Source organism: Idiotropiscis lumnitzeri, chromosome 2 (genome assembly GCF_059441095.1).
Source record: "Idiotropiscis lumnitzeri isolate Australia: NSW breed Sydney's pygmy pipehorse chromosome 2, RoL_Ilum_1.0, whole genome shotgun sequence".
NCBI lineage: Eukaryota > Metazoa > Chordata > Actinopteri > Syngnathiformes > Syngnathidae > Idiotropiscis > Idiotropiscis lumnitzeri.
Window position 1 is genome coordinate 1,374,842 of NC_142392.1, and position 18,347 is coordinate 1,393,188.

The 18,347-nt window shown below is 45.1% G+C and overlaps 3 protein-coding genes across 4 annotated transcripts in view; 1 reads left to right on the forward strand and 2 right to left on the reverse strand.

Moving 5' to 3' along the window:
- Positions 1–836: 836 nt before the first annotated feature.
- Positions 837–4,628, reverse strand: gpr85 (G protein-coupled receptor 85). 2 transcript variants are annotated; one of them, XM_088285861.1, is made up of 3 exons: positions 4,186–4,628; positions 2,410–3,695; positions 837–2,266 (listed from the first exon to the last, which is right to left on the reverse strand). In XM_088285861.1, the coding sequence occupies exon 2, from the start codon at positions 3,543–3,545 to the stop codon at positions 2,412–2,414; it is 1,134 nt and encodes a 377-aa protein (XP_088141987.1). In that variant the 5' UTR covers positions 3,546–3,695; positions 4,186–4,628; the 3' UTR covers positions 837–2,266; positions 2,410–2,411. The 2 variants fall into 2 exon arrangements, with proteins under 2 accessions (XP_088141987.1, XP_088141997.1); XM_088285871.1 differs by having other exon boundaries at positions 837–3,695; positions 4,439–4,627.
- Positions 4,629–5,862: 1,234 nt separating this feature from the next.
- On the reverse strand, positions 5,863–6,450 carry LOC148341121 (small integral membrane protein 30). The gene has a single exon (XM_088285881.1). The coding sequence runs from the start codon at positions 6,371–6,373 to the stop codon at positions 6,182–6,184; it is 192 nt and encodes a 63-aa protein (XP_088142007.1). The 5' UTR covers positions 6,374–6,450; the 3' UTR covers positions 5,863–6,181.
- Positions 6,451–6,569: 119 nt separating this feature from the next.
- foxp2 (forkhead box P2) overlaps positions 6,570–18,347 on the forward strand; it is a 95,437-nt gene continuing 83,659 nt past the window's right edge. The window contains exon 1 of the mRNA XM_088285802.1: positions 6,570–6,915. The gene's annotated coding sequence lies outside the window, so the exon portion shown is untranslated. The remainder of the gene's footprint in view (positions 6,916–18,347) is intronic.

Sequence of the window (18,347 nt, forward strand, 5' to 3'; positions counted from 1 at the left end):
GAATGAAAACGACAAGATGTTTTTGTTTTTGTTTTTGTTTTTGGTTCAGGGTTGCAAAAAAATTACGGAACAAAACACAATTGAACGGTTGGCAAAGCTGCACATTTCTTGTTCGGTGGTTCAAACATTGGATGTAAAGTTGACCCCTGCGTATTAATTGGTTTGATTAAAAACAATTCTCGTGAGCTTTCTGGGCCGACTTTAACGGAAGGCAGACTTGCTCAAACGTCCTCCAAGCGGCTTCCTTCCTCGCCGTGCCAAGAAACGGGATATTCAAAAGCTCACCATAAGCAATCCAGCCCATCTTGGCGCTCACTTAAACGGCCATAAAAGGCTTGCACATCATCTGCAGGAGGCCATAGGATGATCAATGTCCTAAACAAAACCGTAATTGCCAAGCTCATAATGAAAATGGATCCCTAATAGGCGTTTCTCATCGGCGCAACCCGCAGCCCGCCGTGCAATTACCTGGAGTGTTTACAAGCCCTTTCGCCATCATATTCTTGGGTACTCGGGCACCCCGAAAAAGACTCTACTTAATGTAAGCCTTTTTTTTCATCTGTGTGTTTGTTTGTTTTGGGGTTTTTTTGTTTCTTGGTGGGGGGAGCGGGTCACAAATCAAATAAGCATCAACAGTGAAATTCAATTTAGGAAAATAATCAGGCACGTGCACACATTTATGGGGGCAGGTTCTTAAGTTAAAAACAAAGGGCAATTATCATATATATATATATATATATATATATATATATATACTTAAGCGCTCGCCAGTAGAAATGTTGCACAAACACATTTTTGACAGTTGAACATCCCATAAGTAAATTGAGTAGCAAATGAACCATGTTGCAAAATGGAAACTTTCTTTTTTTTTATTATTATTATTATTATTATTTTTGAAAAAGAAGAAAAAAAAGCAACAGGTTACACAATTTACTTTCAGCGAAATGCAATCCTAACTGAAACTGTACTCACATTCGGGACTCCAAAAAGGAAATAAAAGACTCACATACTTACACACCATCTATAATTTACAAAAAGGAACAGAGTAATTGTTAAAAAAAAATGGCCACGAGAGAGAGAAGAGAGAGAAAAAAATGATCAGTACAGAGCAAAGTAGGGAAAGTAGAAACAAGAGTGTGTGCCTTAAATGTCCCCCGTTTTTTTGTCTTTTGACTTTTTCTTATTTGTTTGTTTGTTTGTTTGTTTTTTACAAATTGTGCAATATATCATACTAAGGCTCTGGTCTTGAAGTGTTTGATGCACTCACACGCACACACACACACACACACATTTCCTGTGCTATGAGCACACGGTGGTCGTAGGAAACTGTAAAAAAAAAAAAATTTAAAAAAAACAGGAAAAGTAAAGTGGACATGCACTTCATGTGATTAAAAATAATAATAACTAAATTTGCCTTGCATCGAAGGACTGACTTGAGAGGAGTGCATGGAATGAACTAAGATGACAATAGCATTGTAACCATTAAGGCAAGAACACCCGGAGTGGCATCGGTAACAATATGATACATGGATATGATGACACATTTATCTTCAAATGTCTTTTTTTTAAGCACAAGTTTGTTCCCCAAAGCATTTTTTCAAAGAAAAATCTCCATTTTCTTCCCCCACTGTAAAAGGTGATTTAAAAAAAACTAAACTAATCAATGGCAGACACTATTCGGGACGAATGGCAAAAACGACAAGAGATCCACTTTAGTTGAAACTTCAAAAAAACGCACTTCAGAAAAAAACCTTCCCACTTTTAAGCTCCCCGTCCCGCCCCTTGGTAAATAAAAAAAAGTTACCACTTACATTAAAACCATTTAATCCTCTGGTGATGGAGTTATTCCAACACGTTTGCCTTACTTACAGCGATTTTCGTGTGTGTAGTCTGTTGCAAATTAAAGCATTCATCGTTTAGTTTGGAGAAAGGAGGAAAAGTGTTGTCTTTGCAACCAGCATCTTTACATCTTCTTTTTTTGTAGTGCAACTCTGAAAAATGTAAAACATTTCCAGTGATTCCTTGAGAGGTATCATTTCTTTGTTGGATTGTTTTTTTTTTCTTTTCATTTTCTTGTATTTCACACCTCACAGAATAATGCATCTTGGGAAAAGAAAATCCAAAGCGTTTTCATTGTCTGCGTTTTTGCTTCTCTGCACGGGCATGGCCTTCCGCAAAACAACGAGGGGCGAACCACGGAGCCCTGTTGTACTCCATCGGCCTCCTTTTTTTTTTTTGGGTTGCGATCACCAAAGGTGGCTGGCTGCTGGAAAGGAGGAATGAGGAGAAGAAAAGATAGCAGAGAAAGAGAGAGAAGGAGAGCAAGAGCTGTACAAGAGGAAAAAGCCCAGATCGATCGGGGGAGGGGGGGGGCGAAAGTGAAGGTAAGGGGAGGGCGGGCTTAAAAACCTTCATATAACGCAGTAGGGTTCCCTCGGTAACCTGGATTTTCGGCAGTAGAGGAGTGTGGTGCTGAAGCAGCGCCGCAGCTCCCTGTTGGAGAAGATGCAGATGAACGGGTTGACCCCGGCCTGGGCAAAGCTCATCCACACGGCGGCGGTCAGGTAGCCCGCCGGTACCACGGGGCCCCTGGCGAACACCCGCCAGTAGCACGCCACCAGATAAGGCCCCCAGAGCGCCAGGAAGAAAAAGGTCATGATGTAGAACATCCTACTAATCCTCTTCTCCGTTTTGAACTCGTCCAAGACCAGGAGACGCCTGCGGCCCGCCGCGTTGCCGTTCTGCCGGATGCCCAGCAAAGTGGGCGGAGTCGGGCCCCGGCCGAAGCCGGCCAGCCAGTTGGCGGCCGCCTGGCCGCTGGCGCCGGGCCCGTGGAAGGTCCAGTTCTGGCTGACGGCGGGCACGAACTGGACGGGCTTCATTTTTCGCCGGTCGTGGACGAAGAAGATGAGCTTGAGGTAGACCAGCTGCGTGGCCAACAGGATGAGCGCCAGGAGCAGCATGAAGCCCAGCGAGTCGTTGGCCCGGAAGGAGCGGTGCTGGAAGGTGCACTGGTCCTCCTCCTGGATGAACGAGTACGTGCCCACGTCGAGCACGGGCGGGAAGGCCATGGCCACCGACAACGTCCACACCATGCAGATGACGGCCAGGCAGGTCCAGAAGGTCAGCCTCTTGGTGTAGAAGCGGTGGTGGGCGATGGCCAGGTAGCGCGTGACGCTCACGCAGAAGAGCATGAAGGCCGTGTGGAAACAGGAGAGCACGCCCAGGAAGGCGATCACTTTGCACGTCAGCGTGCCGTAGCTCCACGCCGAGCCATTCTTGACCGAGGTGAAGACGAAGGGGAAGCAGATGGCCGAGCGCAGGATGTCGGAGGCGCACAGGTCCAGCAGGAAGTAGTAAGGCGCCCGGTGCAGGCTCTTGTCTTTGACCAGCAGGATGGAGATCAGGAGGTTCCCGACCACGCCGACGCCGATGATGAAGCCCAGGGAGGTCAGTTTGAGGAATGTGGCGAGAGGAGAGACATTCTGCAAGATGGTGTGGTCCCCTGCATGGCTATAGTTCGCCATAGATGGAGGAGGGATCATAAAGATAAGCGGGGAGAGCTTCAGCCGAGTCTCATGATCTGGAGGAGGCCAAGGGGGGAGGCGATAGATCCATTTGGGCTTTGAGGAGGTTTCCGGGCATGTAGGCAACCTCTCCTCTAAGGCATCCTTTGTTCCTTTGTCTCATCACACCTAAAGGAAGCAAAACGAGGAAGAGAAAAAAAAAATCATCCGCCTATCAGCTACTGCAATGTCTCTGTCACATTCTCCTCCAGTGCTTCACATTCGTTTCATTTAAACAGCCACACTGACGCCTTATCGCGTCCATCCTTTTTGCACTTGCGAATGCGCAGTGAAGGAAATGTTTCAAAAGCGACCTTCTTTTTTTTTACGCAAGCGCGAGCAGGATATTTTAAAGCCCCCTCGAACAAAATAAATAAAAAAAATCAAATAATAATGTGCTCTTGATCACACCCTATATTCTGCACAACGCACACAAGCTGGATGCAAGTAAAGTCGCAAGAAGCGTTCGTTTTGCATCCCCGCTTTTTTGTGAACCTTAACTGCGTTATGATTTAATGAATGTCCACAATTTGCCGAAATAGCACAATGAGAACATGTTGGCTCACAATTGCGTATTTCTACATAAAATAATGTCGCGTTTGTCGAGCGGTGTACTTACGGTTTATTTTTATCTTTAAAAAAAAAAAAAAAAAAGCCTCCTTCGACTGTCACATGAAGCAAAGCAGCAACACTGGATGAAGCAATCCCGGTGTTTTTGTCACTGCTTTAGATAAAACACAACAACCTCGACGAGACCAGAATCATGTCAAAATCCTCCAGGAAACACAAGAAGAAAAAAATGGGGGGTAAAAACGAAAAAAAAAAACAAAAAAAACACTCAAATCAAATCAGGCGATCGATCCACGCTGTACCTGTGGTAAGGATCCGTTTTCACATCCCCTGGAGATTATTTCGTCGTGCTTTGTCGCTGGTTTAAAAAATCCCGATTGTTGCCTGCCCCCCTTTTTTCCACCACGGCGAATATCATACAGTAAACGGGGAGCAGTGCGCATGCGCCCTGCATCCCTATTTGTGATCCAAGACGCGTCCTGTCTCTTGTTGCAGCAGCAGCAGCAGCAGCAGCTCTCATCCACTCAACTGGGCCTCTGCTGCCTCGTAAAAAAATAAATAAAAAAACACTGCACAAGCCACCACTTAATTATGCACATTTACATTGTCACGCATTAATTCAGGCATCAAAACAACACAGCGGTATTCATAATTTAAATTTTTTGTTCCAGGCTGATCAGCTAATTTTGATTTTTTTTGGGGGGGGGACTGAAGGTACAGTGTTTACATTATATATTGTATCTGTCACATATGCAAAACTGAATTAATAATACATTTCACATTTTATAGGAGCAAAAGTAAACATATCTTTCAAAATGATTTGTCTTTACATATATCCTAAAGGTGACTTACAGGGTACCTCAAGGGTCTGTAATGGGTTCTAAACTATTCCTAATATATATTAATGATGTGCGCCCGATTTGCCAATGTTTAATTTGCTGATGACACTACTCTCTACCGTGCTGTCAAATTCAAATACTGTTGAAAGTGAACTTAATACAATGAAAAACAAAACAAGGTTGATTTTACATACATATATATATATATATATATATATATATATATATACATACATATATATATATATATATATATATATATATATATATATATATATATATATATATATATATAACGATAAATGTGTTGGTAGCTATAGCGCCGAAATGGGTCGAGTCAGGATGACAGGTTCACTTGAGGTAGAAGTCATCCCATATACGGTGAATGCATAATTGACAAGCACTTTGCTCACTGTTGTTCCCTCGTCCTGGGCAGCATGACAAATTCATAGAATTGGTTTTCTCAAGCATGCAGCCGTCATGTCGCAAGCGTGTGGGACAATGTGTTTTTTCGTGGGAGCTCTGCTATAAAACGTGCAACTCTTGGCGGGGTGATGGCATTTTTGATGGACTCTTTTCATTCTCATTTTATGACACACGAGTTCCCCGGGGTAGTCGACGGTGTAACCCCCCTGGACTTGAACATGTTCTCCATTCAATAGGCTCTTCATCCCGAGTAGGGATTTATTTTGAAGGATATCTAGCCATGCAATAAATACATATAAGAGCGTTGGGCAGTATATTGCGTACTTGTCATTTTCTCTGTTTTGTCGACAGTGGTGCAGAATTCCCCGCATTTTTATTTTAATATTACTACGTTTAAGTGTGTGGCTTCCTTTAAGTTGGATTCCAAACTAAGATGCAAAAACAATCACAACAATCCCCAGTCAGGGATTAAATGATTTTATTTGTCAGCTTGCTTCGATTTGCCAAGCACTTCGCAATGAAGATGAAAAAAATAAAGTCAAGTATGCATTTTGAGCAGAATACAAGTATTATCGAGATTATCAATGCAACTTGCTCCCCAGTCATTCTTCCGGATTTGCGCTTCTTCTCTACGACGTTTCCGCTGCAGGCGCACGATCCTCTTCACGAGTTTATCGGTCGATTTGCATCAAATCAACCACAAAGAAGGGTATATAACGTCATATATATGGATCCGTGTTAGAGCGTGACGAAGCGTTGGAACAAGCGACTCTTTCCTCCTCACAGCAGTCTGTTTCGCTTCCGCGAGTACCAGCCCAAACAGGCGCAGAAGCCCACCATGGCGACGACAGTTCCCAGCAGCAAAGCCACCGCGTCGCCGGCATCGTACGCCGCCGCGGGGGTTATCGTTTGGAGGAAAATCAGACAGGTATACGCAGCCGCAACGCGAGAAATTTGCTGTTTGGGTGTCATGTTTTGGTCGCTCCGACTGCGGCGTCGTCCGCTTCCGGGAAAGCTGTAGTGCGTGCCTACGTCACAGTCATGCGACCGAAGGGTGGGACTTCCGGTAGTCGTCAGCCAATGGAAATGTAGGGTTTTGTAACAGCCGTGCATGATTTTCATGGATTGCAAATAATAACGAAATGAAAAATGAAGTATAAAATGTAAATGGACGCTATCCTGTCCTTAGTATTAGCAGGATATTTTTTTCTGGAAGCACCATAAACCAATCTCAATTTCTCGTCGCAGTGGTAACGCAAATGATTGCACCTGGAAATTAATTATTTCACAAATGTCTTGAATTATTGCAAACACTCAAACAGGATCCTTTCGAGTGCTTTTGCATTGGTTTGGTGCGCCATATTTTATGTTCATTATACATAAGGAACGTATCAAATGGATTTTCACGTGTCTTGGACTGTCGTTGTTGAAATAGAAACTTGACCTGTACAGACAAAATGGCGAATTCAACCTGGAGATGAACCACACTGCGTCACATTTGCAGCCAAATTAAGGTAAGCCCTTTTAACATTTAACTGCTGGACTGCATGCACACCAGTTTAACTTTCTCCAACTCCAGTCTGGGATATCTACAATTTATTTTGCCACTTGTAAATATCGATAATGGGAAACCCTCTCCAAGAAAAAAAGAAAGTTGCTCATTTGTTCTAAACTAATTGATTGAGAAGATATTTTTGACTCTGCAAGATGGAATTATTGTGTCACAATTACCTTACAAAGCACTATTTTTTCATTTATTTTTACGCATTACAAAATAAGGCAACGATGATGTCAAACATTCCAAAAATGTGTCAAAAAACAACTTATGTGTTCATGTAGAGTCAGAGAGAGCGTGTCATGAGCGTGGCCGCTGAACATGCACGCGCATCCGAGAGTGTCAAGCTGGTTGATTCTTGAAATGTAAATCAATTTATTGTTTAATTTGAAGATATTTGCACACGATGACTCATCGGTGCTTGTAGCGAAGTAGTAACCGTCCATCTGGGCGTGTTTACTTGAAGAGCAAGTATGTTGTCATTAAATCCCCCCCTTCCTCGAATTTAATGCGGGCGTCTGCTGGCTCTGCAACCCGGAGCAGAGCAATAATGTGCAGCTGTTGTCGACCTGCCATTTCATGAGAAACCGTCAATAACCTTGCATGAACAATTTTGTTCCGTTGTATTCTTAATGACGTGCATGTCGCAAAAGAAGCGTGTGCAAAATGTGACGCTTCAGTCACATTTTTTGGAGGGGGGGTGCATTCCAATTCATTTGGGCCGCGTCGCTCTCGCAGGGGAGCGCTTCTCAAATTGATGCGCGCCGGTGGAATCGATCTCAAGGAGTGTTGACTCAAGGTGATCAAGTTTTCTTCAGATGCGCGCCGATGTGCGCCCTGCATCAAATTTAGCTGACAGCAAAAGTGCATCACGGTGACTCACGCCCATGTGTGCGTGTGCGCGCGCGCCCACAATATATGCAAGGGGGATTGATAGCTCATCACATTTCATTTCGAAGTGTAAATGTCACCCCTGTGCCTTGCTATCATGAACACAATCATCGGGTTGGTTTATCATCTGCACACTTCTATGGAAAGGCGCAACACACACACACACACACATACACGCGCATGCAAACATTTTTCCAGATATGATGCCAGATGTCTTTTTTAATCGTTTGTGTATGTGCTGACTTTCCACACTTGCTTGATCTATGCATTGTTGTATTAGTCGTCGTATTCTGTAAATATGATCAGATAGATGCAAAGCTCATTACTGGAGGTAAAAGCTCCTGCGCCACCTGCTGTGATTCAAAGTGCTTTTCCATTAGTGCGCTATTCATCCTTTTTATTCAGCCTGTCAATCGCTGACAAAGGAGTGTGAGGAAAGTGGAGGGAAGAATTTCTTGACATCGGTCTCGAGACCTCTTTTCAAGGGTGTCGCTCTCGTCTCGCAATCTAAGGCGGTTTTAGTCTGTCGGGTCTCGGCCTCGGACAGGGCGGCTTCTGGATATTTGATCAAAACCAGTCGAGGCCAGGCCAGCACGACCGGTCTGTGAAAAACACAGAATGCAAATGCGGCGATGCCTTACTGGTGTCGTGTCGAAAAGTAGATGAAGACGACCAGAGACGCGGCCGAGTGATGTATTTGTTTTTCATATATTTGATCTTGTCTTGGTCTCCATACGCCGGAGTCTCAAAATGATTTAGTCTTTGTTGGTGTGGTCTTCTCTTCAGTAGAACTGTTAAGAATCATTCACTCAGGTGCTGAATGGCATCCTGAGAAGGGCAAATTTGATGATGTAAACAACCTTTTAAGTGACTATCTCGGCCATTTTTTTGGAGTGGGGGGGTGGGGGGGCTTTTGTCTGGGGCTTCCACACCCATCAAAGACAAGTCATTAAAATTGGGATGATGCCAGTCCGTGCAAGTACACAATAAGTGGAATATGCACTTTTCCGGGCGCCGCCTCTGAGGCTGCTCGGAGACGTCAGTTCCATTTACTTATGAAGTTGTACCAGCGCATTCTCTGCAATTGAGCCGTCAGCTGCTGCCAGTCAGGGGAAATTAACGAGACCGCTGATTGCACTGTTGGTAATTACAGATTGCAGCAGGAGGTGCGCTGTCATGCCTTGGAGATATTTTCCAGCTTGCGTTCCCTCCCCCCCCTTAGCCAGGTCAAGGAATTCTCGACAGAGGACATTCTCTCTCTGCTGGCCGCACAGATAAGCGTTACCTCTTGCAAAATATTCCGACATTGTCTCCGGATTTGTGTAAAACCGTGACGACGGAAGCCAAGTGGCTTCTGGCACGTCCCGCTCGCTGACCCATCGTACATAGCGATGAGCCGACATCTTGGGGCGGCATCCAAGCCAATCAATCCACTTTAGAGGAAAGTGGAGGGAAAAGCGCCAAGTCCCCCGTTCTTCGAGCATGCATAAATACACGACTGATTTTTCTTGATGCTAAAAGATGGAGAACGCTTGCGTTTGTCGCATTCAAAGGGACAAAAGGCATGACTGTTGGTATCCATCGCCCGAAACGGAGATGAAGGAACGATTTGGGTTTGATCCCCAACTTTCAACCAAACCCCAAACACCCACACGTGGGTGTAGTCGGATCAGCAAATTGCTTCACATTTGTCCTCTTTGCTAGATGACGACTTTGGTCATCTATAAATCCGAAAAGCTGAGAATTGTGTCGCTGTCTCGATATTTGTGGACCGGTCGGCAAGTGACGTGAATGTCCACTTGCAATCCACGTAATGGTTGTCAACCTCGCGCTTAAGCGGTCGCGGCAGTCGACAAAGCTGACTGCTGCAACTGTAGCGCGCTTTCTTGGAAACCAGGAAAAAAAAAAAAGAAGAAGCCATCGGCTTGACTGCCTTGCTTTAAAATTCTCACAGAGAGATTACGTAACCCCGCCTCCTCCCCCGTCGAGCACGCTGGCCATGCAGTCGTCGTCTGGGTGTATGTTTTGTGTTAAGCTCATGTGCGTGCTAATGCCGTCGCTTGGGGATGTTTGGACATTTTTGGGTCTGGCTCAAGATGCTGCATAAGGTTGCCTGAGATGTCGGCGGCGGGAGGGGTTAGCGTAATCCCGAAAACAAGCACCAGCAAGTCTCGGACGGACAAATTGCTCGACAACGGGACAAAATGTCGTCTCTGTGCTCTGTGCTTGTGTGTGCTTTGTTGCTTTTTCCATTTTGGATTTTTGCAGTCCGCCCATTCATTAGGCTTGTCGTTTTCTAACCTTTTAAAATATTTTTTTGCACAAACAAAAAAAGTCAAGGCAATCATGTGCATTAGCTTCTCTGTCTAAATTATTTGTCAGAACACAAGTGTGTTGTTGCTCTGATTATTTTTGTGTGTGTGTGTTTTGGTTGGCGGCACTCGAAATGATTGCTCTTACTCAGCAGAAAATTGCTTCAAATTCAGTGGATACCGAAGCAGTTTGGAGATTTGTAATTGGAAAAGCTGCAATGAAAATTGAATGGCAAGGGAAGAGAAGTTCTTAAAACATGTTTGAGCTTCAGTGAGTGAGCAGGCAACCTTGAGATGTTTGTGTGAAATTTATTTTTATTTCTGCACAAATAAGATGATGTATTTGCGTCTTTTGGCTTGCATGCCAAACGATGCAGAGAACGTTGCTCACCAACAGCTGTTGGCTCCTCCCATCTGACCTGGGAGACTTGTGATGGCCGCCGGCGCTCGGGCAGTGTCAGCATACACGCGCACATGCTGGCATTTTTTTTTGTTGCTTTTTCTATTCCCAGCGTGATGGGCGATATCAGCCTGCCTGAATGTTACTGAGACGCAGAGGACAACATGCACACGCTCGCTCTCCCTCACACACTCAGCTGGAGCCGATGGAGGAGGACTCAACCTTGAAAACCCCCTCGAGTCCCCTGGGGGGGTTCCCGAAATGGCCTGTTCATTCACTCATTGCTTTTTTTCTCTGTGTGTGTGGGCGGGGGCGGGTTCTGGGGGTCAACATTTGTTTGTGAGCTTTTCATGTTGACCATTTGTGATGGCGCATGAGTGAAATCAGGTTTTGTGTTTGTCATTTTGTCCTCGCGCTCACGATTGATCATCTCGGCCTTAACTTGACTTGGTTTCTCTTCTCGTTGGCAAGTCCAACAAATGAGTAACCGGAACATGATTGTCGTCTTGCAGGAGTCATTCCTAATCCAATTAGTCGATCAAATAAGGCGACCCGGATCCGATCGAGCGTAAATTGCACTCGCCGAAGCCCGAACCGAAGGCAAAATAACTCGATACCAAGCGGTAATTGAAGGCGGTTGCAGTCGAGGCCTCGGCGGGGAATTGAAATCCAGCGCATCTTGCTCATTTCATTTCAAGGCAAAAAAGATGAGAAGTGTGTCGGCGTCACGACATTTTGTAATCTTAATTGAGACGAGCATGAGAAGGTTTGGTTCACCTTAACTTTAACCCTCACCACCTCTAAGCTCCTTTTGCACGGATTGATGTGAAAAAGTCACGCGAGGTTATCAGCGGCGAGCTACAATCCCGGCCGTAATGAGACTGTGAATAAGAAAGGGGTGGCGTGCTTAAGCTGAACCCTCATTTGGCGGCAAATCAGCTCCGACTCCCTCCCACGTTTGCTGCTGCTTAAGAAGCGCGTTTTGCTTGAAGTAGGACATCTGATCAGGAAAATGGAACGCTCCCCAGTGGAAGATATCGCATACGTGCATTTTTTTTTTCTTTTCTCTTTCACGATGATGTGGCGCCAACTCCCGCTTCAGGTGGATGGCACCGTGGCGGGACGCTCTCAGTTTTGTTGTGTCCTTGGCTCAACCTGCCCCCAAAACGAGTTTACATTTGCATGCATTAGCGCTCTCCCGCGGCTCGCCCGTTACCCGCTGCGCCGTCGAGCCTGATTAATGATCTGAGCGCACCGCTTCGCGTGGCAGCCGAGTGGGCCGCCTGCCTGCGCTAACATCAAGGTAAAAAAAATCTCAATTTTGGCTCTGACTGAAAGTGGGTGAAGTAAAAAAATTGGATTCAAAATCACATTAGCGTGTTGTGTTTTGTTGATAAATGACACGTGTAAAGTTGACGGTCTAATGTGCGCTTTGGCCTCGGTAGCAAGACGATTGAGTGGAATAATTAAGGGGGCGTTTCCATCAGGATTTTACGCTCCCGATTCCGATACGATCATTCATGAGTGACTTTTACTTTATACTTTATTTTACTTTTTTTACTTTACTCTTATTTTAAAAATCAATTCATTTAAGTTTTTTTTTCAGTCAATTTATGAATCAGTAAAAAAAAATATGACTACATTATTATACAAATATGGGACATTATTTCAAATTGATGTAAACGTTTATTTAATTTATTTATTTATTTTTCTTGCCAATTAATAGATTCATTATTAATACGCCTTGACAGCTTAAAAAATGTTTTGGAAAGTCTCGCTTGATTGTCACAAAGTCTGATTTGTGCATAGAAGGCTCTCTGCGACGTTTGCACTTTTTCACCTTATTGCCTCAAAAATGAAATTGATAGCACATTCATTTTATTTGGTCAACAAATATAATGTTCAGGTGCATCTTTTCGAATCGTATATCCAAAGAAAGACATCCTAACGGAAACGACTGCTAATTGAGGGGACCTTCATGCTTTCGAGTCATGTAGCATAGCGTGCAACATGCTATCAAGTTGCGACATTGCACCGCATTGAGCAGCTGCATGTCAACACATATTCTTCTTCATATGGCAACAGACCCACTCGAGGCGAAGGGATAATGACGGAACGTTTGAATGCGTGCACATTAGGACAGACGCGTGCGCGGACGCCCACACGCTTGCAGGTATTCGTAATGAATGGACGTTTTCGCGCCGCCACGTCCTTGCATGCGGGCAAGCGCTGCCTCGGGCTTGCCACTTTTGGCATATGTTCGCATATCGTTCACTTTGATCGATCTGTCGTTGCCATTAGAGCGAGCGGCAATTCAGCACCAAGGACAGAGACGGGGGCTGGAAGACTGGAAAAAAAAATTTTTATTTCAATTTGAGCTAAAAAAAAAAACAGTGGAACTGTTTTGAAAATACTCAATTAATTGTTCATCCCTCCAAATAATTTTTACGGAGAGGCCATTTGCCACTGACTGGCCTATCAAAATGTGGTCTGCTTTGACAAAACGTTGAGGATCCAATCCCTTTGAGTCAGGAGCCTTGGCATGGCGGGTGCAGCTGTAGAGCAAAAAGTGTGTGTGTGTGTGTGTGTGTGTGTGTGTGTGTGTTTGGGTGGTTGAGTGAGGTGGCATCAGTCCAACAGTGCAGCGAGCCAGTCTGACATAACACGGCGTAACTCACTTGAATGACATTTAAAGGACCTTTTCAGCACAATCTGTAATCCACAACGCTCCACATTTGTACCCAGACGTGCATCATTCGGATTCAGTCGTCGTTACTTCACTGATGGGCTATTTTCTTTTCCCCGCCGTGTGGCAAATGCAAACAAATTGATCGGCATTGGTGCTCATTAACCGTTTGACATTTAAGTTGGGCGAATGAGGAAGGAAAGAAGGTTTGGGGTAGCCGTGCAAACCCCTGGAATGCGTCATTGGCTCGCCGTCTTCTTGCTTCGGATTTCATCATCTGCTGCGCGGAAGACACCTCGCATGTTCTTTCTCTCAACTGGAATCCCCCCCCCCACCCACCCCGTTTTTCCCTCTCTCCCACCCGCTCCCTGGTTTTTTGAAATGAGGGCATACAGAAAGAGGAGGGAGGATCACATTTGGGATATTAATATATTTAATTTTGTCCGTGCGTTGAAAGTAAATCAGAGTCTGAGCTTAGCCCCCCCCCCCTTTGTGTTTACACGCGCAGGCTTGCGAGCACTCCTCCTCTATTTCCACTGGCACACTTGCCGCCTGCACTGATTTGAACCCCCTCAAATAAGTCCAGTACAATTCTGTGCTCTCACCTTGGCAACACAAAGGAGCACAAACGAAATGTTTCACTTATTTCTCAGCCTATTCAGAATAATGACAAAAAAAAACCATGATTTTTGACATTTTTTGACTCCCATTTTAAAGCCTCACATTGCAAACTACACTGATGGACCCAATTGGACTCAGTGGTCGAAATTCTAAAGTCCTCTTTCCCAAAAATGATTCACTCAACATTACTAACTCGTGGAGCTGGATGTAATAACTTCCTGTACCTTTTCAGTGAACACAAAGGTACCAATGTGTAAATATTTTGAGGCGATCGCCCAAGAGCTGAGGGTCCAAGAATTGACCCTTGAGGGACTCCATCTGACGTGGCTTACTCGATCGCATTTCAAAATTCCAATCTATTTTCTTCCTAGATGGAGCAGGACCCTTTTAGGATTGTTTGATTTAGTCCTACCCAATTAGCATTAGCATTAAGCTAGTGAACTGAAAGACCAAGATATGGGCTTGTTGTTTTTTTTTTTGTGCTATGATTAGTTTTTAGTGTTTAATCAACTTCAGCTAGGTGTGGCGAGTAACCTTGTTTTTGAAGACGGCCAAAAACTTCCTGACGCTGAATGTTACAGCGTTGCCATGGAAATAAGCATTTAGGCATAAGTGCTGGGAATGATCCGTTACCATGGCAAAAGGGTTTTACGAGGCCAAGTGGTGTCGATCGTGACGGGAGATGGGTCTCTGGGTGGCGTTCACGCGCACAAAACATTCCCGCGTGATGGAGCGCTGATCGTCCTCGTTGGATCTATTCATGCTCCGTCTGTCTCCGCGGCACCTTTGATTACAGGCTAACTGGATGGACTGACACATCTTGGGAGACTTTTATTATCTACTCGTGGAAACAGTAAATGAGAGGGAAGCGGACGTCTTTGATGATTGCGATGCGAGGCGTTGAATAATCATCACCACCTCGCCGTGCCTTCATCAGCATTCTGCCGCGATCGGCGCACCTGATTTATTTCTCACCCTCGCAGTCGTGTGCGTTTTTGTGTTTGTGTGCGTTGCGCAGACGCGCAGGGAAGAAAAACATCAAGTAGAAAATGGAAAGAAAGATGGAGGGGGGGGACGAGGACATAAAAAAAAAATCTTTTCTCTATGGTTGCGATGCAAAGACAGTCGCCATGGCAACACAGCAGTCCCACTGTAGGCGCCTTTCCCTCTACGCCTTCTCTTTTGCCCGCACTGCTTGCCAACAAGGTATGCAGGCAGCCACCCCCGACACCCACTTCTTATCATTTGTTGTCTCCGACGGTGGCGGTTGGCAAATCCAAAGTATTGATGTGCATTTGTTGCAAAACGTTGTCGTATTCCGAGCAGAAAACAAACACAGAATGAATTTCAAAATATACATTTGTTGATTCATTTTGGGACCTAAACCCGCAAGAATTTAGGATACTCTAAAAACCGTCAAAAATAACCCGATAGGATTTAAAAAGTTGACATTTTGGCTTAATTAAACAACCCTAGAAGTTGGGTCAAAATGAATAAGCCGCAAAACAAAAATACAAAAATTAAATAATGAACCCAAAAAAATACATTTTACTGTTGGTTTGTAAAAAAAAAATACATCCTTAATCATTTATTGATCCATTTTCTGCTTGCTATCATCTCGAACGTCCGCCGTCAACGTTGGCACTTGAAGGAACTGGAAACGTCGTCCCATCGCGCTCAATTTATTTATTTTTCTGCTCTCCCAAATTGTACCTGGCTGATTTCGCGGCTTTTTAACGAGCGCTCTTCTTTATCTTTTCGTCCTATTTAATCGTGCTAATCTCCCCTGATGAGCCAGAGGAAGCACAAGAAAGGTCGTTTGGGGTTCAGCCGGAGTGTGTTGAAAAAAAAAAAGATCGGTGCAAAAGAGACAGCCAGAGCCGAGAAGCACTTATTCCCGTAAACTGACAAGAGCAGACGGAGGTGCTGCTTCCCCTCACCTGTCACTCAAAGTCAAGCCACTGGACGTACTGTGGACTTGCACCGTCTATCACACGCAACACTTGGCTTCCTGTCACGCGGACACACACAATTACAGGCGCACATCACACACACCGGTCTTCACATTTTTCCCCCGCCTTGTAAGCAGTGAACCAGAGCGGGCCGCTCTCCTTGTTAGTGCGGGAAGAGAGAGAGAGAGATTCTGGAGCACATTTACGTGTATATCTTGGGAGAACACGACAATATCACGTGCTGTGCAACCTCACTGACGAGGTAACATCTGTCCTCTCCACTCAACCTTTTTAGCTCCGGAGGCTGCTACATTGTTGACAACGACCATGCTGTTTGGGCCCGTGTGCGTATTTCTTTCATTTGGAGTCCCGCAGAGAACATTACTCTGACTCCTGACTCTTTACGCACACTTTTGTGGTCGTGCAATTTTGCATATTTTGATGTGATGGATGGAAGAGATACTTTCACATGTGCACCCGTGTCATTGGACAAGTGTGCTTAATTGTCCGAACGGTGGGAATCAGAAAATGGATAATATTTTCAGATTGACTTTTATCATTTTGCCACTCGCCTTGCGTTGACAATCAAACTAGTCAATTGATATTTAGGCAATCGTGATGTTTTCTTCATGGATGGGATGGAGAGTGCTTGTAAGAAGGTCATGAGAGTTGGATTGATTCAAGTAGCAAAAAAAAAACGTGTGTGTGTGTGTGTGTGTGTGTGTGTGTGTGTGTGTGTGTGTGCTTGTTGTCATACAAAGACACACGTACGCAGAAAGAGTCTTGTGCTGATTTACAGGGCCACTGCTGTAAAAATCGATTCAATTCAGGTCACCCTCGTACACGGGGACACGGTGGAGCTATCTCATCTGTCTCTTCCGTCTTTTCTTTACATTGCCTTTTGCGGGCATCCATCGCCCCCCCCCCTCCCCCTCCCCCTCACCGGAGCACTTTTGTCCTTTTCATTCACCCATTTGCCTCCTTTTTATAAGCGCTCATCCATTCTCTGGAGCGAGGAAGGAGGCGCACACTCTTTAAAAGTTAAATTCAGTTCTCAATAAATAGCTAAGCGCACACTCTGCTAATTAAAAATGCTGACTAACTGTTCTCCATCAGACGCCAAAGCGACGTCCGCCTGATTAAAACGCTTTTTGATTTGTTTTGACACGTCCGAAAATGGATTTGAAAGATCATCACAGCAAAGCGAGGCTGACGCTGGATAGAAGAGGAAACTCGAGAGAAGGGGAGGGGGGAAAAAGGGCAAGTTGATGAGAGGCAAAAAGAGACGATCGTCGAATCGGATGAGATAGACACAGTCTTGCTCCATGCGTGACCTTTTGACGGCAAGACAGGGAGGGGAGCCTTCATGAGTTGCCTGCAATATGGCCGATTTCATTATTGGTGGAAAGAAACTTTTTCCAAATTGGACTGCTTGAGTATGACTCATAAATAAACAAATAAAAATGATAACTGCTCGTGGTAAGTTCTCTAATGAACTTGCACGTAAACACGCACTTCAAACGAACTGTCAACGGTTCTTGTCAAAAAGAAAAGAAAGAAAAAAAAATTTGTACTTTTGGGCGCGGACATATTCGAGACAAAGTCAGAGGCGCAAGGTGGTTTCATTTCTTTACCCAAGATGCACTTTGCTTCTGTACATACAGTACATCAAACTCCGCCCCCATTTGCCTCCCCCATGCAGCCTTGTTACGCTTCGCAACATGTGAATTGAGGCGTCACAAACACATACGTGCATATGGCGCCCCAAACATGACATAGTTACTTGGCAGCAGATTCCCCACACCCCCACAAAAAAAAAAAAAAAATCAGTCTGTGCCTTCTGCTTCAAGCATCCACTGTGTAGAACGAGCAGAATCAACAGCGGATCATGTCGTCGTAGCGAATGTGCAAGGAGGTGCAAAAACATTTTGAAAAGATCAAAGCACCCAAGGGCTTACAAAGCGGGGCGCACAATTTTTATGAAGGCCGGATCGGTACCGTGATTGCGGCCAGAGGGCGGGGGACTGGCCAGCCAAAAGGGTCATGTGCCCAGCTTTTTATATTTAGATATATTGGTTCCTTTAACATTGCCACTGGGTGTACCTAATAATGTGGCATCAAAGTGGACGCCATTTGCAGCCATATGGCCGTCAGCACGCTGATGAATCCCTCAACAGGCTGCAATTAGTGTTGGTGTCCCACCTACGTCCCACCCTCCAAATGCCAAGTGTCACGAGCACCAGCAGATGGAAGCTTGCCTGACATAAGAACGAGAGGACGAGTATAGTTGGTGGCATTGCAAAGGTGTAAGGGGAAGAGGTCATGATGTCGGCAAAGTGCAGGATGGATGCATGCAAGGTTGGATGTCGGCGGCGGCGGTTGGGTGTGTTGGACAATGCAGTCTTGTCAGGTCTGCGATCTGTCAGCCGAGCGCCTCTGGTCCCCTCAGGCCTCGCAGCAAGGCCCAGCCTCCACTCGAGCTCTCATCCACTCACGCACCATGTCCTCATTCACCCTCTTGTCCCCGGC

Excerpts from the sequence above, each read along its gene's own strand:
- LOC148341121 (XM_088285881.1), bottom strand. The coding sequence starts at position 6,373 with ATGACACCCAAACAGCAAATTTCTCGCGTTGCGGCTGCGTATACCTGT.
- gpr85 (XM_088285861.1), bottom strand. The coding sequence starts at position 3,545 with ATGATCCCTCCTCCATCTATGGCGAACTATAGCCATGCAGGGGACCAC.